Source organism: Drosophila sechellia, chromosome 3R, assembly GCF_004382195.2.
Source record: "Drosophila sechellia strain sech25 chromosome 3R, ASM438219v1, whole genome shotgun sequence".
In the NCBI taxonomy this organism is placed as follows: Eukaryota; Metazoa; Arthropoda; class Insecta; order Diptera; family Drosophilidae; genus Drosophila; species Drosophila sechellia.
In genome coordinates, this window is record NC_045952.1 from 5,294,855 (window position 1) to 5,321,058 (window position 26,204).

Below are 26,204 nucleotides of genomic sequence, written 5' to 3' on the forward strand. Positions count from 1 at the left end.
ATCTAAAAAAAATATAGGCCATCTTTCCAAACCAATAAATACTCTCCATTTTTGTTTCTGTTATTTGTATTTTATGTCATTCAAATATCTTATAAAAAAGTACAGTTTTGGTTCGTTTAACTTGAATGCATTGTTTCTGTATAATTGCATATATCTCCTCTAAAGTGTTCCCGGTGACAATATGTTTTATTTATTTAGCTTAGGACTATTGCTATTGTTACTCGTATATTGTTGGTTGTTGTTCAAAGCGGTATGCGGGGTAGGTGGCGCTGCTTAAAAATAAATAATCGTTAAAGTTTTGCTTTTAGTTTTAGAATTCAGCTGACAATGTTTATTTTAGGCTGGGTGCTGTTCTGGTTATTGTGTATTGGTATTTTGGTTGACTATAAATATGCATTTATGGTTTAATCTGAGGTTCTAACGAATTCATTTGATTCCCTATCCTTGCCTTTGTAAATGAGTGTATATTTAATTTTACTCGTATAACGTTCTAATAATCTATTTAAGTGTGTATACGTAGCTATCTTTTTGTTTTTAATGCATTTTTGTATGGTTGTATCTATATTTTTGTTGTGGTATATAATTGTTTTACAATAAAGCCTGAGGCACATTTATGATTTATTTTCTTTACATTTTTAAAAACATCTGGTCACAGAAGCGGAATCATGTTTAAAAACAAAAATAGGTTAGCGGTAATGTTTTACTTTGTTTTACAAACAAATTAACATTCATTTGCAATGTGAATTATGAATAAGAAGATTTAAGGCTAAACTTTGTTCAAAGCGCTAAAACGAAAATAAAGACTTCAGTAAACTGGGCACAAGAAACGATATTTCAACAAGAAATTCAGGAATTAGAAGACTCGAATTACACATGTGCGAAATTCATTTGCAGGACAACTAAAGTACTAAGCGCAGATCGTACCGACCAACGCGAATTAAACAAATACAGTAAACAGTTATAACAAACAAACACTTACAACTAATAGAAGAATTAAACTCAAGATAGACAGATAAATTTATAGTGTAACAAATAGAATATGTCGATCGGAGTTGGATAAGAAAAATCAAAGGACTACACCTAGGAGCCCAACCAGTCGATGAACAATTAACGAAGCTCGTTATTCTCGATACCTTACAACACCATACAAACACACATTTAAATTTGACAATTTTGAACTGAGACTGGCTCCCTGCGACCCACTTTAAAATCCATGTGGAAATCCCTCTAGAAATATATAGATATATATACTTATATATGTACAACCGAGGATCGCAGGAAGACAAACTCGTCGAGCGCCGAGGTTTGGTTCTATAGTTCTAGATGTACATTCGTTTACAGATACATTTTGTAAATTTGTTTCGTTTTTAAAACCGCTGCACACGTTTCCTTCATTCAGACTTTAAGTTCGTTTCATTTGTAATGTTGTTCAACAATAAAACTATGCACTACATACAGCAGGGGCAGCAACGGACTGGCTGCCCCTCCATCGTGATCAGTGTGTTAATGTTATTGTTTAGTAATTATAACAATATGCCAATTGCATACATACAACAAGGCCTGAGAGTAACGTTAGATTAAAGAAGTCGGCTCAAGCTCACACCTCTAATGATGTTGGACACTTCTGAAACCAATAAGAGGCACAGTTAAGCTGTTGATTAGTTTAAACAGGGGGAAGATAGGATTTTGTTGGGGGTTTCTTAGCTAGCGCGTGGCACGAAGAGAAAGCTCATGTTTGGGGGATGACAAGGGGCTTATGAACCAGTTTCTGAATTATATCGAGTTTCTGTTCATACTGCGCAAAAGGGAAATTTCACATACTTGGAACAGGAACAATAATAAAGAACTACTTAATAGATAACACACAAACTAATCAAACGAGACATCAATACGGCAGTAGGCGGATGATAGTGGGATTTACAATTGGTCCACATGCTGGAGCAGACAGGCCACCACATTGGCATCCTCTTTTGCAGCTGACTGAACCTCGTTCTCCTCCACCGCATCCGGCTCCTGCTGCTCTGATATTTCGATCTCCCCCTGGGCTTTCTCTTCATGCAAATTCTAAAAATCGTCGAGTATGCCTGTGACACCAATCATGGCCTCAACCACATCGGCACTGCTCGGGGCACTGTCGTCGATGAGGGTGTCCGTGCTCAGTGCCAGCGTAGGATCCGTCGGAACACCTCCTCCTGCAAAGGCAGATGAAGGTAAGCTATCGATGGTGTTGCCATTTATGAGGAAATCGCGGTGCACCTCCGCCGGACTGTATCGGAAACGTTGAGTTGCAATGGGCGTCGTTGGCATAGACTTGGATATGTCCAGTGAATTGCGGGCACTATAGGAGTGTGCGTAACCCAATTGACTGTTATTGGCCGTAGATCCTTCCCAATTAAAGGAGTCAGAGATGGTGAAGAAGCCATTTCCGACGCCACAGTTGCCTCCATTTCCAATTCCCATGACACCTCCTCCGCTGGACGCTGCACCGCCGCCTCCATTCAACGATGTGAGGCTGTTTTGCTGTTGATGTGGCAGTGGCGTTGAGGGCACTGATCGCGAAACAATTCCCGCAGAACCGCCACTACTGTAGCCGGAAGATGAGCCCGCCGAGGAGCTGCATGTTGTTGCTGTGTGCTGGGTTATGCTGTTAAACTTTCTGGTGAAATTCGCGGAGAGAAGCGAGTCTACTTCCACTTCCTCGTACAGTAATCCTGATTCTTTCAGAGGCGCAGACTGCTGACTGTTGCTGTTCTCCGAGTAGAAGTTCAAGCTTGGCGATTGTTGGCTGCCTCTTCGTTGCAATTGGGACAACGGCACCGATTGTGAGCGCTGCATCTCCGACGTATCTAATTCATTTTCTCCCGCGAGCGCCAAACTCGTCTCCAGGTCCATTGAGTTCTGATTGACCAGCGGATCAGCACTGTGGCTGCTGTCTGCAAAGCTGGATGTATTGCCGCCTCCTAGCGACCAGTTTCTACACATCCATTGGGGAAGAATCGATGGACTCGGTGGCGCGGAGGCAGACGTGCTTGTAGGGTAGCTGTACACATAGCCTCGACCCTTGCGATGAGCCCCTATCATGGGATCCCGGTTGTCGCAGTCAAGTGATTGCTGCTTGCTCAACAAGTTGGGTCTTTGCTTCATCCTAGTCAATCCGGGACTAGCGAAGCAATTTTGACTGGGATTCGCCGACCCTGTGGCTGTTGGTGTAGTCACTGATCCATTGGTGTTTGGAGAAATGGGTAGGAAAATGCAGTTCTTGTTGCTACCATTGCTGGAGGCGTTGCTGAGGCTGATCTTTCTCTTGTTGTTGCTGATAAGCGGCAGCTGCTTGGAACGCTGCAACTGCAGGTTCTGATGCTGGTGCTGCTGTTGATGCTTTTTTGACATTAGGGCCAGAGACGCTGAGGCAGAACCCACTCCTGCCTGTGCGGGCAACATCGAAGGTGCCGGCACCGGCGCCAGCATCGCTGCTGCAGCGGCGACGACTGCTGCTCCGCGTCCGGGGGCGGGCATCGCCTCCGGCGCAGAGCCCATCGTCGGTGGCTCTTGTGGATTCTTGTTCTGTTCGGCAGCATCCAAGGAATTCAGTTGTTTTTCCTCAGCGTCTCCCATCTGAAAATATTGGAGCAGCTCGTTGTCGGGCTCCTCGGAGTTCTCCTCGTCCTCGCCAGGTAGAAAGTAGTCATCCAGCTCGTGCTTGTCCATGTTACAGATGCTTATCACTCGCTCCCTGGGCAGTCCCAGATTCTCTGGCAGTCCTGAGTCTTCGGCGGTTGCCAAAGCGGCATTTTCCGCTGCCATCAAACGCTTGGCTCTCAGAATCATCATTTGGTTTCGGGAGGCCACCTTAGGTGTGGTGTCCACACTGCTCGACGGACTCACCGAACTGGTGCTCATCATCTGTGAGGGTGGGCCCATTGAAAGTCCGGGTCCCGGAACTGGGGATGTCCCAGAGTTCGGCGGTGGCGGTGTGGCCGAGGTCGTAGTGATCGTTGGTGGAACCAATAATGCAACACCGCTCGTTGTCCCACTGCTTGGAGAATTCGCCCAGAATCCTTTTGTCTGCTGCGCCTTCAAAACCTTCTTGCAGAAGATATTAGAGGTGTAGTCCTCCACCTCGTCTTTTATGACGATGCCCGTGGGGGATACCTCCTGCTGGGTGAGTACTACGGCCGGCGAGCCCATCTCCAGGATTTTGGGCGTGAGGTTGCGGACAGCGCTACTGCTTCGCTGGTCTGTGGCTAGGTTCATGGGCGTTACCTGCTGTAGATAACCTATTGGAGGCTGCTGGGGATGAATGGGTGAGTCGATGATCTCCTGCTTGATCTTCATTATCTGTTCGTCGCTGGCTTCCTGACTGCTACCCGCGTCTTGGCCAGTTACCAATTGATTGCAGCTGGATTCCGAGGATGTGGATCCCTTGCGTTTTTTTTTGCGCCGCTTTTTCAAAGGGCCAATGTCCTGTTAAGGAATACTGCATTAGGAATCTCTAATTAGAGAATATTTTGAAACTTACTGCTAAAACTCGCTTCTCCTTGGGCTCCCGAGGAGTGTATTTTTTTGTAGAAACTGTTGCATTGTTGCTCTTGATACGGGCGCTTAGATCCGCCACGCTCTCTAGCTTAGTGTTTAGCAATTTTTCTGCCCAGCTGCGCACCACATCCCAGCACTCAGAGTCACCTGGAGTCGATGGTAAGCCACCCAAACTGGAGGCACTAGTTAGCTGACTGTGGTCCGAATTGGAATCACCTGATAGGATCTGTTCCGTCTTGCACAGCTGCGGCAGTTGCGGGGGCGTCAGCTTGGTGGTTTTCCGCATTGCCGCATAACAATAGCGAGAGTTTCCACGCGTCCCTAATCTCCGGGGACGAACGCCCGGAAATACCTGCTTCATCACCTTGCCGAAGTCTGCTGTGGACAGAGGTTTAATGCTGAGCCGTTCGCAATAAGCTCTATAAATGAATGGTGAAATTAACCAATTATTAATTTTTGGTAGGGCTATGCTTAAAATACTGATAGGAATAGTATGATTATTCAACTAATTTGCAGCATTTTTGTTTATATTTAGACTTTCCAACCAAGAGAATGAAAATGAATGAAATACATTTTCACTGTTACCGTCTTCGTTTCAGTAATGCTCCAAATAAGAATGAAAAGAACTCACATATAATCATTGTACACATCCTGTTTTGGTATGGACACCTGTGCATCGTGCTCCAGATGGGAACGCACCCAATTGATGGTATGGTTAATCTCGGAGCGCGTTCCCAGTGGATTTTGTGGCTGCCTCAGCGGATCGGTGTCTGCGCACTCGCCAGGCAAGCGAAGATAGAGGAATAGCTTCTCAATGGGCTTTAGCCCCGAGACGCGCTCTAGGATCTGTGAAATCTGCAGCTTCGCATTGTCGCTGAACGGGAAGACACACATAAATTAGCCAGGATAAGCATAAGATTCTTCAGGTAATACTTACTCCAAGCTGGTCTCAATCACTTGCAGCACCCTTCTCATCTTCTCCTCGCTGGGCACTGATCCCGCTGAGTTGGAGTTGCTCAAAGCATTCATTACGTTTTCAGCAATGGTGGAGTTTATCACTCCACTGGCCGCTGGCACGCCCTCGTTCGGATGCCGTGGCCCAGCTATTGTCGGGGCCGAAGGAGCAGCTGTCACTGGAGTTGTGGTGACTGGTACTGACGCCGATGGCACTCCTGCTGTTGCTCCGCCCATGGCGTGCATGATCTTGCCCAGACCCAGTTGCTGGGCTGTGCTAAAGTTGAAGGCATTGGCAAAGGCCAGGCCAGCAGCATTTGCAGTTGCCGTGGCAAAGGGATTCGGAGTAAGCACGGAAGTGGAGACACCTCCACTGGCGCTAGCGGCATTGGAAAACGGAGGCGGCACAAAGCCGCTGGGCGTGGCTACAGGTACAGGTACATGGGTGTGACTCGTGGGCGAGATCTGGGCGGAGGCAGGTGCTCCGCCGACAGGGCCCACGGGCGTAATGGTCAAAGGGGAGCCCTTGGCATGGATAGCAGGTCCTTGAAATCTGGTTGCGCTGTAGACTATGTCCGCGGGCTGTAGACTGCAGTTCCCATAGGGATTGGCGTTGGGTTTCTGGAGTGGTAGTGCCACGGGGATCGGTTGAGGTATGGGAATGGAATTGGAGACTGGTGCTGTTGTTTCTGCTTGCGCCGCTGATTTCGTCCACTGCGCACCCAGCTGGCCGTGCTTCTCGGACATGTTAGGTGCTAGTGCTAGCGGCGCCTCCGTTTCCCTCCGCCTGCTGCTGCTCCTTCGCTGTTGTCTGCCTGCTGTGGTTTCTGGCCAAGATTAAGGGCGCTTCCGCTGGCAGGTTACGTAGGTGGCTGCCTGTGTGAGTGCTGGATGCGTTCTATTGAGTGTGTGTGTGCCTTAGGAGATGGAGATTGCCGAGTCGATAACTGGCGCGACGAACATTTTGACGGCAGCGACGGACGAAGATACGGATGCCAGATAAAGTTGCTTTCCCATTTTCCCGTCAGGCGGGAGTGCGCGGGGCGTGGGACGTGAAAGTGCGTGGCGTTCTTTACTGCCAACGAGCATGCGATTTTCCCAGATACGCACCGATTGAACCGAAATAATCCATTTTTTAACGAGAGATAAGAAAATATCTTGCGTTCTGCGTCTCGAAAAATATGTGGCGTTGCCAGACTGCTGCATTGAGAAATGTGCTTTTTTTGCCAGAGCTTTCGGATGTAAACACGGTGTTGTATTTGCGATTTCGCTTAAATAAATGAGTGAATTACTAATAATTTTTATTCATTTTGCTGATTCACCATACGCAATGTTCGCTTATTTATGATATGCATGCAACGTTCGCCTTTTAGTGATCGTGCTGTTATCGTTATCGTTTCAAGTCAAAAAAAATGAACCATAGAACTGGTTCCTAGCTAAATTTAATCGCTATACATAATATTTTTTATTTAAGATAAGGCAAATTTAAACGCATTTGTTGTTTCTATAAATAATATTTAATGTAAGTCGTTGGTATTTGTATGATCGAATTCTCTACTCTATATAGATATATGTATATATAAAAAATATATATATATATATATATGTATATATATATATATATATATATGTTTTCACAAAGTATTTTTGAATTATTAATATTTTATTTCTGTTTTTACAAGTTGCTTGTGTTTTTGGGCACACTGCGGAATAGACCATTTTCCTTGATTTGTATACGTTTTATTATTTATATACGTTGGACTTTCAAACTCATTTGAAATAAATTCTAAATTAAATATATCTGTTATCGGTTAGCAACGGTTAAAAGAACAATTTTTTCCAAAATATTTAATATGCAAAATAAATTGTCATAAGCAACAAACATGTATTTTAGATTTTTAACTAAAAATCTAACTTATTTAATCCGCTTCTCGGAACCAGCGAGATGAACCACATCGTGTCCGCCGATGCTATGCAGCCCTGGTAAGGAAAATGGCGATGTCTTTGCGTTTCTTTTTTCAGTCGCTTTACACAACACTTTAGCAACACAAATTTTAACACTAAAATACTACGCGAGCGGTTTTTTAATTTAAATTTCGAGCAGGATTCCAGAATGCGCGTCGAGCTTACCCCACACACCTGCCGGGTCTGCCTGGAGCCCAGTGAGCGACTGCAGCGCCTAGACGAGATCCGCGAGGAAGGCGAGGAGTCGCCGAACGAGATGTTGATGCAACTTTTGGGAGTCTCTTACAGCAATGTAAGTGAATCGCTGATCGCAATGCGAACAGACCATTCATCCATCCATCCATCCTGCAGCTGAACGACAGAGAACACATACCCGATGGCATCTGCAGGTCCTGCAAGGTGGAACTCAACATGGCCTACCAGTTTCGTGAGAAGGCGCTGCGCAAGCAGATGGAGATCGAGGAGTACTGCCGGGAGGTGGGCTTGCTGGACGAATCAGATGTGATGATGATCAAGGAGGAGGACGGCTCGCAGCAGCACTGCGACGAGGATATGTACATCGTGGAGGAGACCACCACCGGGGAAGAGGAGCACCAGGAAGAAAAGGGGCAGGAGGAGTACTTGGAGGTGGACACCAGCGATCAGCAGGAGTGCATTGGCGACACCATCGAGTACTTGGAGGACAACTACACCATCGAGATGAGCTCCGATCAGACCGAGATCGTGCTGGAGACTGAGAAGCAGTTCGAAGAGACACCGTCGCAGCAGTTGGTGCTGCAGGAGGCGGCCAAGGCAAGCCTGAAGGCCGGGCGCGGCCGGGTCCGTCGTGGATTAAACTCCCTAACAACATCGGACGGCACTGAGAAGGGCGGCTATATCTGCGACGTCTGCGGAAACTTTTACGAAAAGCGCGGCCGGATGATGGAGCATCGCAGACGCCACGACGGCATCTGCCAATATACATGCGAGTAAGTCCAGTCGGTAAATTTGAAGTTAAATCGCTAACCCGACTCCCGCCATCACAGACTGTGCGATGCCAAGTTCCAGGTGCGCGAGCAGCTGAGGAAGCACATGTACTCCCACACGGGCAGCAAACCATATAAGTGCAGCTTCTGCAGTCGTCAATTCTTCTACGAAAGTGTTCTCAAGTCTCATGAAAAGTGAGTAGAAATGGAGAAGCCTCAAAATGGGCCACACATAACTAATTTTATTCCTCCGATCAGTGTTCACCGTGGCATCAAGCCCTACGTGTGCAAGGTGTGCGACAAAGCGTTCGCCTACGCTCACTCCCTGACCAAGCACGAGCTCATCCACTCGGACATCAAACTGTACCGCTGCGAATATTGCAACAAGGACTTCCGTCTGATGCATCACATGCGCCAGCACGAGGAGACCAAACTGCACCAGAACGCCGTAATGCTGGCCGAGAGCATGAAGTTGGAAATGGTGGCCGAGCAGGGCGGCGGGAACGAGATCCGAATTCAAGCTCACTGACGCAATCAAATGCAGTAGAGTCTACTAATAAGATATAATCCCATATAATCAGTAGTACTAGTTTAAACGCTAAGGAATAGCGTATTTATAGTTGTAAGAATAATCTTCATACGTAAATAAAGGTTATTTTTGTTAAAAGTAAAATATCAAACTTGTGTGTTTTAGCAGAATGTGGAATTTGGTTCAAAAATGTAATTTATTTGATAATTGCAATACATTTTTAAAACATGTTGATATAGAAAAATCTTAAATTTTAATGATGTAACGCAACCGCACCATATTTTTGAAAGAAAACTGCCAATCTAGTTGTACTAGTTGGTAAAATTTTTTCAATGTTCGCAACGTGTGTGCGTGGAAAGCTATGCTGAAAATTATGCAATAAATATGGGTGGCTTCATGACGGCGTGAGTAAATAAAATGAAATTGGAAAAAACCCAATTTGCACCTAGCGCATGGAAAGCACCAACAAATGTCCAATATCAAAGGAAGTTTCAAAATTACATGACTTGAATGCTTTTTTTTTCATTGGCCGCTGTCTCCTTTTTTTTAACTCCCCCGTGTATTATTATATACCATTTTAGTGGAAACAAAAAAAGTTCTTATGGACATGGTAAAGCCTTTCGGCCCCTGGGGCTTTGTATTTGATTACGGGTGGTGATACACTGCAAGCAAAGCTGGGTACAATTGATTAAATTTAGTACCCAAGGCGCAAGTCATGTTTTTATTCCAAAATTTGGTGTAGGAATGAAGTTTAAAACTTATTTTTTGGGATTGCGATACGTTTAAGAACATATTTTATTTTCCTTTTGAAGCTGCTATGATATTTTTCCTAGTGGCGAGAATGGGGAGTGTGGAAGCTTGGGAAAACCAATTCTAACAAATTTGCACGCGATTTGACATGTCGAATCCATAAAAGCGCTTCAAACGATTGGATTATGGGTGTGAACGTCGAGCCACAGCCGCAGTCAGCCAAAACTCAATTGCCAAATTGAGATTCGGCCCTTTTAAACTGATTACGAGCCAGTCCAGGCTATCAATTGCAAATTTATATCCCCCGCACCAGCCGAAAAAAACCCTTTTCAGGCGCTCACCTCCGTCCTTGACCTGGCCCTGACTTTGCATTTGTGGAAATCGAGTGGGAAAGTCGGGACTTGACTCATCACGCAAGTCCCGCCACCTTTTTCTGTGGCTAACAAATCAGCAAGTTTACGAGCTGAATTGCAAATTCCGCGTTGGAAAATCCCAACGACTTCTTGCTTACGAAGCAGGTGAAAAGTCGAAGAACTTTGTTTTAGCAAAAGCAAAAGTATTAACAAATAATTTAAGAAACTGCCTGACCGGTCGACAAACTATTGTAAACAATTCAAAAGCTTTGGCAAAGAGTTATGCTTGATTCGAAATAATTCAAAGAGATAAGACAGTAATTCTTAAGAAGTACGAAATGTTTTTGAATTGCATATTTGATTTCCCAGTTTTTGTGTCATTGCCAACTGGCTAAGGCGAAAGTTGGGAGTCCGTCTCGGAGCCACTCGTCCATTTTCCACAGTCACTTTCGCTCGCTCCCATCGAATATTCTGCATAATTCATGTACTTTATTTAAAGAAGATGCAAACCAAGAACACCCCCATTTCCAGGCCCCACTCAGCCCACTCGTTCAAAACTGGGGCAGTGCTTGTCAAATGGCAGCTGTAAACTAAATGCTTTATATTCATTTATTCCGGAGCATAAACAATGTGAACATCCTCGACAAACCGGAAGACTTGATGAGCTCCTTGTGCCTGGATATGTGCATGCTATGTATGTATGTATGAATGAATGTACATTCTCGTATGCGGTGCAGCACTGAGTGTGTGTGTAAGTTAGCATAATGTCGTGATGCCATGGTTAATGCATGTGCAACAGGATGCTCTTCCATTTGCGGTTGCCTCATCCGAGGAAATTAGTTTCTCATAGTCGAAGCATCCGCCAAAGAACAAGTATGTGAGTGAGAAAGCGACAACGTTTTATTCCATTGGCGAATTAAACAATTAAATATGTTCGATATTAGCTGTAATTACCCGCAGTTCCACAATTCATCGCTACGAAAAAACATCACAAAATCATCGGCCACGCCAGCACAACCGACGCTCTTCCGGCTCTCTCGCGCGAGATCTCTCTCCTCAAAAGAAACGGAACATGCAAAGACAATGTATGTAGGTAAAAGTAACGGGGATAAGCAATAGGGAAAAAACAATAAAAAAAATGGATTAACGGATTCCGTTGGCGTGCCCTTTGCACGCGGCGTTTATGGCGGATCAGTTGCGACAAGATTTTTTGAGAAGCAGACACAATTTTAATTGAGTGCTAGTGTTTAAGAAATTGGTAAGAATTTTCACATTAAATTGATTAATCCAGGTAATTCCAGACAATGGATTCCTTGATGTTAGCTTCATGATGCCTTAATGATTCCTTAACGTTGCATCGATGATTTTTTGATGTGTAGGCAACGAAAAATCTATGAAAATTTCTCTCTTAAATAATGAGTTGGGATTAGCTGATTAAAAAACGGTGAAAAAACGAAGAATAAGAAGATGATTTACCCGTTAAAATTCACTTAAAAAGCGCAGAATAAAACCGATAATTTTGCGCTCTTTTAGCGGTGTTTATGTGATTTTTTTCATATTGATTATTGCCTAGATCAAGCTAATGTCAAAATCATCGCTTGTTGTCATACAAATTGAGCGGTGATTAAGCGCTCGAAGTCTTTGTTTAGCGGTGATTCATTGGTAAAAATTTGATGGATGGAACTGCAGGGTAATTTAAGGCAAATAGTTTTCATATGTCCATATTGCGTCGATCGAGTGATCAGTAAGAGGTGTATATTTTTAAACCCGTTAACGTAGAGTAAAATACTATACTAGACTCGTTGAAAAGTATGTAATTTCCTATATTTTATCATAAGAAGGGTGTTTTTAAAATTATAACACTTTAAAACTAACAACAACGAAGGTCCTTTTTATTTACTTTTCGAATAATCCTATGGCAGAAATATATAGTGGTCCTATCCTATCTATACTACTTTTGGGAAAGTTTCAAGTTTACTCTGATATAAATAATGGTATTAAACGGACGCAGATGCTCATTTTCTGTGCGGTGGATTTTTGATAAAATGAATAAATTTTTAATTGAACTTTTCGCAATTCGCTGATCAAATAATCTAAATGCAATTTAAATTGTTTCAAGTACTAATCGCATCCTTGACAAATACTAGCCTTTGAAAGGAGAAACCCATTTAAATGCCGAGAAATCCCCTTTAATGTAGCGCAACATACACGCTTCACAGCCACGCAAAAACAAGGGCAGCAATCAACGGTGGCGGGGGGAGGAGCTGGAGGAAAGGGGTCGGGATGGCAGGAAGGATGCTCCATAAACCAGGCACGCCACCGCCAATCAATAAAGCCCGAAACAACTGGCGCTCTGGAGCATCAAATATTTGTAGGTCTCGGCCAAAGTTAAGATGTGGAAAATCCCCATGAAAAAAGCCGTCGAACCATTAAAAGTAAACGCTGTGGAAAACGAACGATGTTTCCTTCAAACATGGCCGACATTGGATGAGATTTGGCTGTAATAAACGCAAACAAATGAAATAATTTCGACTGCAAACAAAAGAGCATAAATTTATATATACATATTTACGTTTATGGCTGTATACATTATACTCTCTTTCGGCCTAAGAACTCTAGCTGCCCAAATATCTATACGTTCGCGTATCTATGTGTAATGTATTAGCGAAAAGGGCGGGGCACATGGCCATGGGGCGTGGCACGGTGGCCCAGTAGGCCTTGTCCAGTCCGCTTAGCCAAATTACGCATACGCACAGTTGTGCCGCTTGCGGGAGGCGCAATAATTCATGACACACGACACTCGGCGCACGACTCACGGATACGGATTCGGATGCGGACCCGGTCCCGGTCCCGATGAAGACATCGGCCACGTAAATTGGTTTAACCTGACGGCAACCGACAGCCCACCCAATCTCCAAGCTCCAGCATACCAGCCATCCAGTGGCACACCGACTTTGACCTATTGCCCGACCACGCAAAACTTGCACAGGAACGACCGGCCGGGGAGGAGGATGCTATGGGGAAGGTGTGGAAGGGTACAGGGTACAGGGTAAAAAGTTTATATCTTAATATTCCCCTATTATTATGATTCTTAATTTTCAGGCATTTAATGCACATTTTTTTAATTTCTTATGTTTCTGTGTGGCTTCTTGGAGGAACATGTTAGCAGGTGTTTGGGATTTTACCTAAAATGTAATCAAATAATGAATGTAATGTAATTATTGTTCTATAAACTATTAGTTTTCTTCAGTGTATCTGAGCAAACAAGCAGTGGCGAATAGGGTTCTTTGGTCCTGTGGCGCTGCCTAAAAGGTTATGCCAAATTACGAGAATTTTTGAGGCTCAGCAATAACGGGCGCGTTGCCCCGTCGTCTGGAGGGGATTTCGGTCCCACCGGCTTCATCACTTCCGCTTCGGCTCCTTTCTCCCTCTCGCTTCCTCCTTTTCAGATATAAATCATTTAAATTAACAACTTTTGGTTTATTAACAGAATTTATTGGCAGCCGTTTCTGCAGCCTCAGCGTGCCGTCCGTTGTTACTCCTCGTACTGCTGCTGCTGCGGTTGAGGTGAGCACGTTTCGGGTTTCCCGCCGAAGGATGCCACCTTGCCCCCAAGGATAACGGCCGGTTGGCTCGATGATTTGTTATTTGTTAGTGAAATGATAATGGCAACAAATGAGCTTTTATTGTTCCAGTGACCGGGGCCTTAAAGCCGCGTCGTCATTGGCCCTCCGTTTCGATATAAATTCATGAAGGATAAGCCATTCAAAAGGGGATTTGCATAATTTGTTGCCGACTCCAGCCAGGAAGGACCCCCAATTTCCCATGGAGCCCCGCTCACTTTTGCCACTTCTCTTGTTGCTCACAATACAACTCCAGTGAACAATGGAGCCGCAATTACAAAAGTTCACCAGGATGACGACCCACCACCAAATCACACTCAAAATTTGTTTGCTCAAAAGTGTAATTCCCTAGAAAAGCACTATCAATTACAACTTATTTGCTGATTATTCTTCTAAATCAACTTATTTGGTAAGAGCAAAGCTTGAAATATTTAAAAAAGTAATGTTAATTTCATGTTTTGATCGCAAAGAAGTGCGTTTCTTCAGGTGCACGGACTCGGATTACTTCTGCCAGAACGTCAACCTGTTCGAAGATGTTCCAAGTGAATCGGTTTACGTGCTGAATCCTTCAGGAAAATACGCTCCTTCCGCAGCTGCCTTTCGCTCCCATTAATCAGCCATTAATATTGTGTAAACCAAAACCGTTAGCAGCCGTCAGATGCTTTTCACAAAATATGATTGTTTTCAGCCGGCGTTTGAAACTTAATTCTATTCAGTACGCTGGAATTCTGATTCGGTTTTTGCATTCAAATTTAAATATAAATTGACACGTGCCAGCCTTCGCAAACAATCAGGACACGCTCTCAGCCAAAAAAGGTCCGAAAGTGGGGAAATCGAATCTGCAAACAGGAGGAACAACGATGTGCACGTGTATGACTGATTATTTTGAACTCATCTTCTGGGTGGTGGCCGAGTTCTTGCTGGCGAAGTGGTTCTCACTTCCGTGTCCTTGGGCCCAGCTGTGGATTTCTGCTCATGGGGTTGCAGCCAATTCAGAAGCCAAAGTGTTTTAAGTTTTCTTAGTTTTCCAGCAACGTATTCCTGAACATGCGGACGTTACTGTTTCATTTTCTTTCTTATACACGGTGTTATTTTTTTGTTATTTTAAGTATCTTAAAAAATCCATTTAATTTTTATATTAGCCAGTCTTGGAGACATCACTTGAAAGCCCATAACTTAACTGCCGCTGGCGTTCTCAGTCGTGTGCACTTTTTTTTTAAATTATTTGTTTTCTTTTTTGTTAAATAATAGAATATGCCATATAAACAAAATGTTCTCATATCACTTCATATTTCAATTTCCAATAACGCCTCTTATTCGTTTAGCATAACAGAATAGTTAACTCCACATTGTAAATTCAAATCCGTTAATGATAAATTTGACAAATACTTGTATATAAATCGCCACAATATTATTATTTTGTATTTACCCAATCTTTGCCATAAGTTGTTCAATTGTTAAGAGTATAATGAGCGCTGTTTGCCCTTATAAAATGGGAACGACGTTATAAAGATTAATTTCCGACAGCAAACACTTCGGTTAACTTAAATGGGACTCCGTCTGAACCCAAGCTCATTGAAAGGAAAATGATTCGTTGACCAACTTAAAGCTCGTAATGACAGACAATTTATTTTTGCGGCCTCGTGGCTGCAAATTGGACCAGTGCCACGCCCACAAATAAACTTTCCCTGGGTGGAGCAACACTGATGATGACAATCATTCCCATCGAAAAGTTGAAATCAATGTTGATGATCTCTAGGCCAGCTAAAAGTCGAAACTTCTGCATTGTTATCTATGGGATTTTGGGTTGGGGTGAGGTGATGAATCCGGCGATGGGGAGGTGGCGCCACCGAAGTGTCGCCAGCGGAGGCTTCGATGAAATGGAAAATATAAACAAAATCATTTGTCAAAACATTTCGAAACAGCTCTGCAAACGCTAGCTTGTCCGAAAATCGATGCTCGGAGCCTTCGATTTGCACAGAAGAAGGAGGATTTGTGAAGAAGGAAGCGGATTTGGAAGCGGAAGGACTACTGTGAGTGCGATTTTGAGTAGCCGGAGAAATATTGGTGTCAATCACTGGTGTTCGTAAACAGAGGAAATCAACCCAGGATTATAATAGAAGCTGTTGTTTAAAAGTAGATTCTAAGTACTAAATTCCATACTGTTTAATTATAAGGAAGGGATTTAGGAAATAGGTTTTATACTTTCTAATAGATTCAATTGGTTATGATAATGCTAAAGCTCTACCTTTGCCTTTTAGTAATTCGAAAGTTTAATCAAATATTATTTTAAAAGAATTACTAAGAATGAACTGAGTTCTTTTATTATTTTTATAAGTATTCTAAATATTTTTTAGACTGTAGAAAACCAGAAACATAGTAAAAAAAACGTGAGATGGTCTGATTTTCCTGGGTGTACAGTTGGCAACCTCTTCCATTGGCGGCTCCCTTTTTCCTTTTCTGGTTGGGTTTGACTTGGTTTAGTGATTAGTGATAAGAGTGTATTCGTTTTTGTCCTGGTTGCCTCCTTTCCGATTTTGGTCCACCTTGTGTGAGCTTTGCTTTTCAGTTTCCCTGCCAGTCAGTCCGCTTCCCAGCATCGTTTGTCAAGCGATTTATTTCAATTATAGATGTTGATGTTGCCTCTTCCTGGTTATGTACCGAGCTAGATAAGGCAGCAGTGGTGTGGCCGAGCAAGTTGCCAGTTTGTGGGACACTTTTCCCAGTAGTTCACTGCCCTGTTTCCACATTTAAACTGACTTTTCAGCAACGCCTTAAAGTAGGCAACTGGAGTGTGGCAATCGAAACTCGCACACAAGAGTGCAGATGGGCCAGCATATTTCCGCTTATAATTATTATTATAACAATGGCCGGGGATTTGGCCGGCGCATAATTAGTGAAATGTAAAAATTAATCAATTTCGTTATAACCCAATTATTGAAATTGCTAGCAATGCAATTAAGCCGCGTTTGCCCAAAAACGGTCAAACGACCACATTCAACGACCACTTGGTCCATGTCGCTGGCAGGACCGCCAATATAATAATAGCAAAGGCAAACAGCAGCGATATGGGATCCGATTTGGATCCAATGCGGGTCGAGTGCTGGTCCATCCGCATCCATATGTGGACTATATATATGTACATATATGTTCTGGCAACTAGAATCGAGCAGGGCTTCCCTGGCCCAGACAAATTTGCATTTTGTGAGATAGTAAATAGTCCACAATGGATAAAGTTTTTCATTTGCATTATGACCAATGGCGCCCGAATAACCGACTTTTCCGCGCTAAAGATTTAATGGCTATATGTGCAGCGGCGAGCGGAAAATGCCAAGAGTTTTCTCTCGCCATTGAGCAGAATTCCGAAATTTTGTCAGATGCCATGGCTCATTAGCAAATAAATATCTGAAATTTTGCTAAGGGAATTAAATGCCGTGAGAATAAATAGACGCATGATGTCTTTTTCGCGCGACGTTGTCAGTGTAAAATATATAAAACAGCTGTTTTTCTTTTTTGCACAAAAACATGTAGATAGATATATAATAATTCATAATAATGAATACATTTTTCGATTGTATATGACTAATTATAACTATAATTGGTATTCGACCAACGTCGATGCATAAATGTGTGTCATTTGGTGGGCATAAGTATATACAATAAATCAGCATGTGTACATTTAAAAATAACTATATTTTGAAATTAATGTCATACAAATAAATTTAATTTTAAACAAAGTGCAATGTGCAATTAAATTCATTGACCCCAGAGTGAAAAGCAGAAAGCATTGCACTTAAATTAAATATGCAAATGTTCGATCCACATACGCGTAAAACAATGTGCCTATATAACTAAGTTAATGTATAAATTATGCGTATAAAAATATGTGTATTTTGTTTGCTGTAGCACGCTCCACGGAGTGGTTTATTTAAATGTCTGGACATTGATGCCGACACACCTATATTTATTTCAGATACACACACATATATATGAAATAAATACATATATTTCAATGGATATTTGTGGCCACCACATACGAGCTTATGTGCTGCGGAGAATGCAAACACGTATTCAAAATATTCTGGAAGAAATGCAGCCGGCAGCGAAGATTTCACAGTTGACTAAAATGTAAACACGAAGAAGTCGGAAAAAAGGAAAATCATTTTCTAAATATATACAACGGTGCTCCGAAGAGCGCAATGCGGGAGGAAAATGAGCGAGAGTGGAAAAGCGTTGGGAAAAGCCGAGAACGAAGAGCAATGCATTGGTCATTAGTTTGATTTCAAGTGATTTTCAAATTCTATAGGCTGAAGTCATAAAAAAGCTTTTGCGAACAATTGAATACCCTTTTTAAGCAATATGAATTCAATATGAATAAAATCTCAATATAATTTTACTTACTTAATCAACCAAATTATACTTCAACATTGAAATCAATTTAACCCAGATACAAGGAGGATTTGATAACATCGTTATCTAATAGACAGTCAAACCATTTAATTTAAACAATCTTTAATTTTATCAGAAGATTTGTAGATATTCCCATGAAGACATAATCCATGATCCCTGCCTGAGTAGTAGGGTGTAGAATCCGTGTATAAATAAATTGTGTGTAGGTTTTCCCGAACGGCAACGGCAACAGCTGCATAGCTTTTGGAAAATTGGGAAAGCCACTCGCGAGTTTTCCGCTGGCGGCGATCAGTGTGCGAGAGTGCGTCGACGAGCGAGGACACAGAACCAGAAGCCAAGGAAATCAGAGGAAAACGTATCCGGCGGGAGAAGAAGAACCAACGGGAAAGCTGTAGCCAAGTGAAAGTGTGAGGAGATATTAATAGAAGGCCACGTCGCACACATATATCCGAGCAGCGGATAAATATACAGACCGTTCATAGGCGGTCCGTGAAATACACACCCGGAGGAGAGACGGAAACCAGGATGACGGACGTGCCGGAGCCCGTGCGCAAGTGCGCCAGCCTGTTGAAGGGCACAAAGAGCGACACTGAAAAATTCGCCGCCCTCTTTATGGTCACCAAGCTGGTCAAGGGCAAGGACTGCAATGCGGCGGGCAAGAAGCTGCTCTTCGAGGCCATAGGGTTTCCCTTCCTCAAGAAGCTGCTGGTGTCCAAGGATCTGCCCAACGATTGCCCGCCGTTAGTTTACAAGAGTGTCGCTCTCTCGATCCTCACGTGCTTTTGCCAGGAGGAGGAGCTGGCCACCCATAAGGACATCATCGACGCCATACCCACGCTCCTGGAAATCGTTGAGCAGGCCGATGACGAGGATTACGAGGATAACCTAATCGTGGTCAGCGAGGCGTACAGTTGCCTCAAGAGCATCGCTAGCCATGAGCCTGGTCAGCAGGCCCTTCTAGCCACCGGAGCCATACCCAAGATGTCCCAGATCTACTCCGCCCAGAGTTTCCAGACCGATGAGGCCTTGCACCTGATTGTGCTGCTCGTTAAGCAGTTTGGAGTGGTATCCTGGCCCGAGGATCCCACTGCCTTCCATGCTCTGATCCAGAGGATCGCTTTGGACATGGAAACCGACGACACGGAGAGAAAGTACGAGCTCTGCCGTATCCTGGCTGATATCCTTATCACCTGCCGTCGTGAGATTGTGATCAATTCTCTGGAGGGCCAGATCTGGCCGGAGAGCTTGTTCAAGGGCTGTGGCGATATTCTGAAGGCCAAGATTGGTCCCAAGCAAAGGGATCCTGCACTGCATCTGATAGCCACCACCTTGCAGGTGCTGGGCATTCAATGGGCCTTCATGGACGAGCAGAAGACTTTCTTCCTGCAGCTCCTCCAACTGGGAGCCATCGAGGTACGCATGCAGATGGATGAGAAAAAACTGGAAACCACCTTCAAGCAGGCGGAGCTGCTCACCTGCTGCTTCTCCATTCTGGAGCATTGCATTGAGTATATGGCTACGGATCAGCTGGACCTAGAGCCCAAGGAGAAACAGACCACTTACACGGCTCTCAAGGGCGCCTTCAACCAGGTTCTGGCGGTTTTGACCCGTGTTAGCCAGGACAAGATCAGGGAAAGCACTAATCCCAAAGATAAGAAGTTTGTGTTTGCCATCGTGAAAGTTCTGTCCGCCTGGCTAGCCCAGGAGACAACGGCCATGAGACCGGCCATCTACAAGCTTCTGCCCTTCATGCTCAAGGTGGCCAACGAGAGTTTCCAGGAGCTAAAGACCTGGAGGGCAGGAACTAGGGAGGGGGAACCACCTATCGATGTTCTGCGGATCATGCTTCCGGCTCTGTGCCACTTTGCAGTGGAGGAGGATGCCAGGAGAGTGCTCTTCACCCATAAGCAGGACGAGGTGCTGCTGGAATCCTTGGAGTTTTACTTCAGCATTGCCCACTGGAAGAGACCGCCAATCCCACGTGCTGAGCGTTTGAAGCGGATGAATGAGCCCGATCCGGTACCGACTCCGGAGCAGCAGGCGGAGATGAAGGTGGCCAGAAGTGCCATAGTGGCGCTGTCCAACATTTTGATGAACTTCACCGTCTTGGAGCCGAAGAAGGCTGAGGATGGACCGACTTTCGCCAATCTGCTGAAGTTCGTGGTGGAGAATCTACCCGAACTGAAGGATACGCCCGATAACCTGGTCATCCATGGAAACCTGGCTGTGCTGGGCCTTCTACTGCTTAAGCAGCAGTCCAAGAAGGTGAAGCAGAATGACTTCTCCATCTGTCGCTACATCCAGGCCACCATCCGTTTCCTCTGGGATGCCTACAACATCGATGAGAGCAACGATCCCACCGCCCTGGTGGTGTCCATTGCCTACAAGGGCTACTGGTCGGATCTGTCGGAGCTCTGGTTCCTGGGAATGCAGACCATGTGCGGCGTGCTACCTCTGGTGCCATGGCTCTCCGAGTTCGCCCTGGAGTCCGGCTGGGCAGAGGGCATTGTGAAGACCCTGAAGAAGGTCAAGATCGGCACCCTGCCGGCTAACGTTAAATCCGCGTACGAGGACTTCCTGTCCCAACTGGTGGACGTGAACGGCGATGTCCAGGCCGTGCTCAAGAAGGCCGATGCCCTGCGGGTCTGCCGCAATCACAGGATGATGGATCTGGGCAAGAAGCTCTTCGGCGACTAAGCCAAGCAAGGCACTCTCTGTTTCTCTAGAGGCATTTTTTGTGTGTGATTTGTGCGCCAGCGAAAAATGGAAAATATTTTGTATGGATTTTATTCTATTTTATATGCTCTATTTTAATGACTAAATACCTAAATTTATAAAAAAAAAAATAAATAAACCAATTTTAAAAACACATCCGGATATAAATTTCGTTTTTCAGTTTTGGCTTCTCTCATCAAAATGTTTTGCCATTCATTCGTTCTCGTTTTCGTTTGTTCGGGCCAACTCAGCGGAATTAGTTGAAACTTTTGCTGGTTTTCGTTCTTGTTGTTCGTTTTATTTAAGAACAAAAGCAATATGTACGGCCAAAACACGTCACATTCGTATATACTAGAGAAAAAATAAAACACTAGCGTTAAACAACGATGACGAGTGCAAAGGCTGACCGAAAATAATACTAATAATAAGTGAAATTTAATTAAAAACATGCAGCTAAACTTTTTGTTCGCATCGGAATGGAATGGAATGGAACGGAAGCGGCGAATTAATAATGTGCTGACGTGAAGTGACAACTTTTTTGGCCAACAATTGTGGAGCGGGAAATGCATGTAACATTTCGGAGGACAACTCATTCGCCGTGGGATGAGTTGTGCAGATAAACAAACATAAGGAAAACATCGATTTCGGTAATAAACTTCTGATGCACGTTTTTTTCAGTAAAGTAATTAAAATGAAAGCATTTTAGTTTATTAGACCGGGCTTTATTAGCTTAGCACAGTTAATTAAATTAGATATTGAAAACCATCAAAACACTGTGGAATATTTGTTTATTTTCCCCAAATTACTGCTTCTGACGTTTTAAAGGCTTTAATCAACGTGAAAGGCTTTTTAATTTGCAATGATATTTTTTCCAATTTAGTTAATTTAAGCCTGCAGTAATAAGGAAATGCGGAAATGTGATATCACTTTGCACATACCTCATTAAACTACTTTTAAATTAAGTTTTCCCTTCATTTTTATTTTTATCATTTATACAATACAATCAATGATGGTTCACCATTTAATTTTTATTTAAATAATTAATGCTGCTTGTTAGTATGTTCTCTTGAAATGCCTGTCGTTAAAGGGCTTATCGGCTGGCTTTTGGATCTGAGCGGATTTTCCCGCTGCGAGGCTAAATTGCTTGTTAGCCATGAATGAAAATAGAGCTGGAGCCGGAGAAGATGGTGAGGCAGCAGCTGCTAAGCGAAGCAAAGCCGGGCATAAATCTCCAATAAATCTTAAATACATATTGCGCCGCCTGTCGTGTTGCTCCGCTCCTGCTTCTGGCCCAAGGAATACCATACCATACATATTATGCGAAAGTATCGCTCAATCGTGCTATCTGCTATCCACTATGGGAGTCCTGCGCCCGCTCAACACCTGCCAGCCATTTCTCTTCCGTATCAGAGGGCTGGGCGATGGGCGCTGGGTTTTATTACGATATAATATTTTATTGTGTACCTTCAGATGCTCGGATATTTGGCTCTTCGCTACATTTGAGTTTCAACCCTTTTCGGCCATGGCCACCTCACTTTTTGCTTTTTGGTCGGCAGTCCACAGAATGTGTAAATTTGCCTGAACCGAGCCGTTTGTTGTGTTTTGTCACCGGAATTGCTTAGCTGTGCCAATTCGGAGGAGCATCGGAGGAGTAGGTGACCACCCGGCAGTGGCTTTGGATTTTCGGCTATTTGTGCATTTGACAAAGGTAATAAAGGGGGCCTTTGGCTTTTGAAGCATCGTCGCCTGCTTGTTGATTTTGTTGCTCTGTTTGTTCGGCTCAAAGCTATAAAATATATACAAATATATATGTATATGTGTACGGGAGAATGTGTTTTATTTTTATTTTATTTTTGTTGCTGTTTGTTTACTTCATTTTTTGGGCTAGCAAACATGCGCTGGCATTTTCCGTTTCTGTTTGTGTTCTGCGGGCTTAAATGTGTTTGCTTCTAATTAAAATTAAAAGGTTTTTTTGGCCGACAACTGCGTGAAAGAAATTACAAATGTCAAGCGCATATCTATGACTTAAAGCACTGGTTTTTAGGTGGCATTGCGGCACGGCACTCAATGATTCATTAATTTTGCCAGTGAACTCCTCAATCAGCCCCGGAGAAAGTGAAAAGGCTGGGAGGAAGAGCTCATGTGGCACTGGATTCAAGAGGTTGTTGCAGCAACAAGTTGAAGGCACCTTGATTGCAATTAGTAGCATTCTACGACTTTGTTGCCACCTTAATGAAATGAAAACAAAGTTGGAAAAAAGGTAATGAAACGACGAAGCGGGCAGAAATTCATGCCAAGTCCGCACTTCATGGCAACGCTTTGAGAGGACTCGTTGACAAGGATCCCTGTCCACAAAGCAAACCTCTTAAGTTGTAAGCTTTGTTTCGCCCTGTGGGATGGGATAAATATGTTTATACAGCCGCTGTCGGGGATCATCAGCCGGTTTTATAAAAAATTAAAATTTTACTTACCTATTCGCACTATTCAGGACATTGGATAAAGTTCTTGTGTTCTATATTACTAACTGTATAGTGTATGTAGTATATAATGGTTCATTCTGACCTTAATACTGATTCATTATATTCGAAATATAAGGCATTCAAATGAGATTCGAAATGCGGAAAATGTGTTTGCGTACATCTTTCAACGGGAACAATTAAAGCCGCATGAACTGAGAAAACATAAAATCAGCAAATTGTTGATAGATTATATTATTCATAAAATACTCAAATACTTTTATTGTTATTATATTATTATTTTATAGGGAAGGAATAATAATTGCAAACTGACAACAAATGGCACCAGCTTTTAACCTAAAGTCGGTTAGTGAGAATTGGATAAATATACTGGGGCAGCTGAAAATGGTCATCGGAGGAGTTTACGCGGAAGGACTTTGCACCATTTAGCCCCTGCTTAACACCCAATAACAGTATCATGCGGATTTGATTGCCAGATTCAATTGCCACTTGTTGGTGCAAGTATCACCCGCAATAGCAGAAGCAATTGCTAAAGTGAAAAGGGTGCGGATGATGCACGCGCAAATGCGCACCCCAAACGAAGTCTGGATCGGATTCCACCCCAAGCAATAATAATGGAATATCAAGTAAAAGCTGCTCACAAATTTCCAATTGAACGTAATGACCGACGGGGGGATGGGCGTTAAAGAGTGCCCTTGGCACCTCCGTCTTCTAAGCGGCGGGGAATTGGTCTTGAAGAATTTCGAGTCCCCAGCAAATTAAAATTAATTCAGAGTCGGTGGACATCGAGGTAGCAGAAGCAGATGTTGCACTCCAAACGGGGCAAGTCATAAATTATTCAGGACACTTGTCAGCTCCAACTGGCAAGTATCCGAACAAGCAGAACAGTATCAGCAACATATGCCGCTGAAGGGGCCTTCAAACTTAATCCCGAGCAGATATCGGACGGATATCGGGTTAAGTTGCAAATTGAGTCCCTTCAAAATTTAAGCCGTGACCTTGTCGAATTGGAAACGCATGTCGCACGCTTTATAACTGCAATAAAATACGTTATAATAATACAATAAAATACGTCCCATTGAACTCGGATTATCGCATTCGGTCAGCAGGAGCAGCAGCAGCTTCGCGTTTTTTCCTGTGGGTGTTTTTCAGGGGATCCTTTTATTATTTCGGGTGTTGGTAATTAAATTTGTCATCACGCTCAGCTGGCAATTGGTCGTGGGTTAACGGTCATAAAAACTGACGCCCAAAAGTAGGCAACGAAAGTCGAAGAGCGAAAGAAAGCGAATTTCACCAACGCGGCAGCGCTTTTACTCTCTTACTTTCTCTTTGCCTTTGGTGCTCCGAGCTGGAGCTTTTGTCCCAAAGCTCGCTTTGCACACATTAAAGCTCTTCGCGCGAGCCCGTTTCGGATTCTGTTTCTGTTGTTTATTTTCTTCGGCGTGTTAATGATGCGTTAAATTTAAATGGCCATAACCATTAACGATAATTGCTATTGAAGTTATTATTGCCTTATTGTCTATGAGGATATTTCGAGTTTGAAATATTTGCACAGTTATGAACCCCATTATGCTGACACTAATTGCACCCATTGCGCTTTTCCTCCTCGCCGTCTTAGTCAAAATTCGCGGCCTTCGCTTTAGGCAAGCAGGTCACTCGATAAGTGCACTTGTTGCCTTTCAATAAATAATTTTTATTACAGTTTCGGGCAGTTTGAGGTGGCACAAACAACTAATCCCCGCCAAACAAGGATTAAATTACCCAGCAATCGAAGTTCGAAACAAAGCGAAACAATTGCACTTTTTCTAGGGAGGTTTGAAGTCCTTTGGCAACGTTTATGAAACATTTTAACCCCACTGCATCTGCTGTTCCAAATTCATTTCAATTCGATTGCCCGCCCACGCTGCGTATACGTAACACAATAAATTATCAAGTTATGTACCAAAAAAGACCGCACGTGGAAGGGCTCGAATTGTGGGAGGAGCCGTTGGTCCAGTGGGGTGGGAACTGTGCTCCTCCATCCTCCAGAAGGCAGCGTCAAAGGTTAGGTTGTGCCTCTGCCCAACTGGAAACACAATAAATACTGCAAGTGGGCGTCGTTTCTGTTTGCTCTTCGATATCAACAAGAAATTCAAATAAATGCATTTTAATGCCAGCAGCCTTAGCCGACTGTGGACGCTTTAAAAGCTTTCAAATAGAATAATTTATTTCCTTCTCTGGAGACTATTCCGTAACGTGGGCGGTTGGTAGATGTGGGCGTGGGAATGGAAGTGGGCATGGCTGGCAACATGGCGGTGGTGGGCCACCATCGATATCGCCGTACATTGATGTGTTAATTGCCGCAATTCCAAGGTGGCCAAGGAAACGGCAATCACATAGACCAGGGTTGCCTACTCTTCACAGGAAGCACATATTTACTATGTGAAACGAAATTTTTGTGTTAGTTGCTATAATATGCATTTTAATAGATAAATTTACGTATTATGTAATTAGCTGACAAAAGTGTTGGCTTCTCTAATATCTACTTAAGTTTGGAATGAAAAAGCCTGACAACCATATAGGCAATTTCCTTTGCCTTGCATGCACCATCACCCCCAATAATTCTTACACATTTTGTGTAAAAGTTTTTTCCCTTTTCCATTTTTGCTTGCCTCTCTCGCCTTCCTGAAACAATGCATTTTATCTCGACCCTTACACATTTTATTTTTACTCTTTTCCATTCAGCTTTGACATAAGAACACACACACACACAATTGAACGTGGAAACGCACATGGAACCAGAGGCTGAGACGCTTACTAATGGGGTGAACCAACTGTCTAAAGCGGGTTGCAGTGTTTAACTGGTAAAATGGCTAGTTATGATAAAAAAGAAGCAAGATCTAGCTTTAAATAGCAAGATATTTTATATATCGAAAATAAAAAGGTAA

General features: G+C 43.5%; 3 protein-coding genes across 3 annotated transcripts; 2 read left to right on the forward strand and 1 right to left on the reverse strand.

Annotated features, from left to right (window-relative positions):
- Positions 1-48: 48 nt before the first annotated feature.
- Positions 49-6,692, reverse strand: LOC6614116. Its single transcript, XM_002038534.2, has 4 exons — positions 5,474-6,692; positions 5,168-5,410; positions 4,520-4,955; positions 49-4,464 (listed from the first exon to the last, which is right to left on the reverse strand). Exons 1-4 carry the CDS (start codon positions 6,235-6,237, stop codon positions 2,065-2,067), a joined length of 3,843 nt encoding a protein of 1,280 aa, XP_002038570.1. The 5' UTR covers positions 6,238-6,692; the 3' UTR covers positions 49-2,064.
- A 911-nt stretch (positions 6,693-7,603) lies between these two features.
- LOC6614117 (zinc finger and SCAN domain-containing protein 12) lies at positions 7,604-9,093 on the forward strand. The gene is made up of 4 exons (XM_002038535.2): positions 7,604-7,747; positions 7,807-8,423; positions 8,481-8,615; positions 8,679-9,093. Exons 1-4 carry the CDS (start codon positions 7,604-7,606, stop codon positions 8,947-8,949), a joined length of 1,167 nt encoding a protein of 388 aa, XP_002038571.1. The 3' UTR covers positions 8,950-9,093.
- A 9,278-nt stretch (positions 9,094-18,371) lies between these two features.
- Positions 18,372-20,956, forward strand: LOC6614118 (neurochondrin homolog). The gene has a single exon (XM_002038536.2). The coding sequence runs from the start codon at positions 18,611-18,613 to the stop codon at positions 20,780-20,782; it is 2,172 nt and encodes a 723-aa protein (XP_002038572.1). The 5' UTR covers positions 18,372-18,610; the 3' UTR covers positions 20,783-20,956.
- The last annotated feature ends 5,248 nt before the right edge of the window (positions 20,957-26,204 follow it).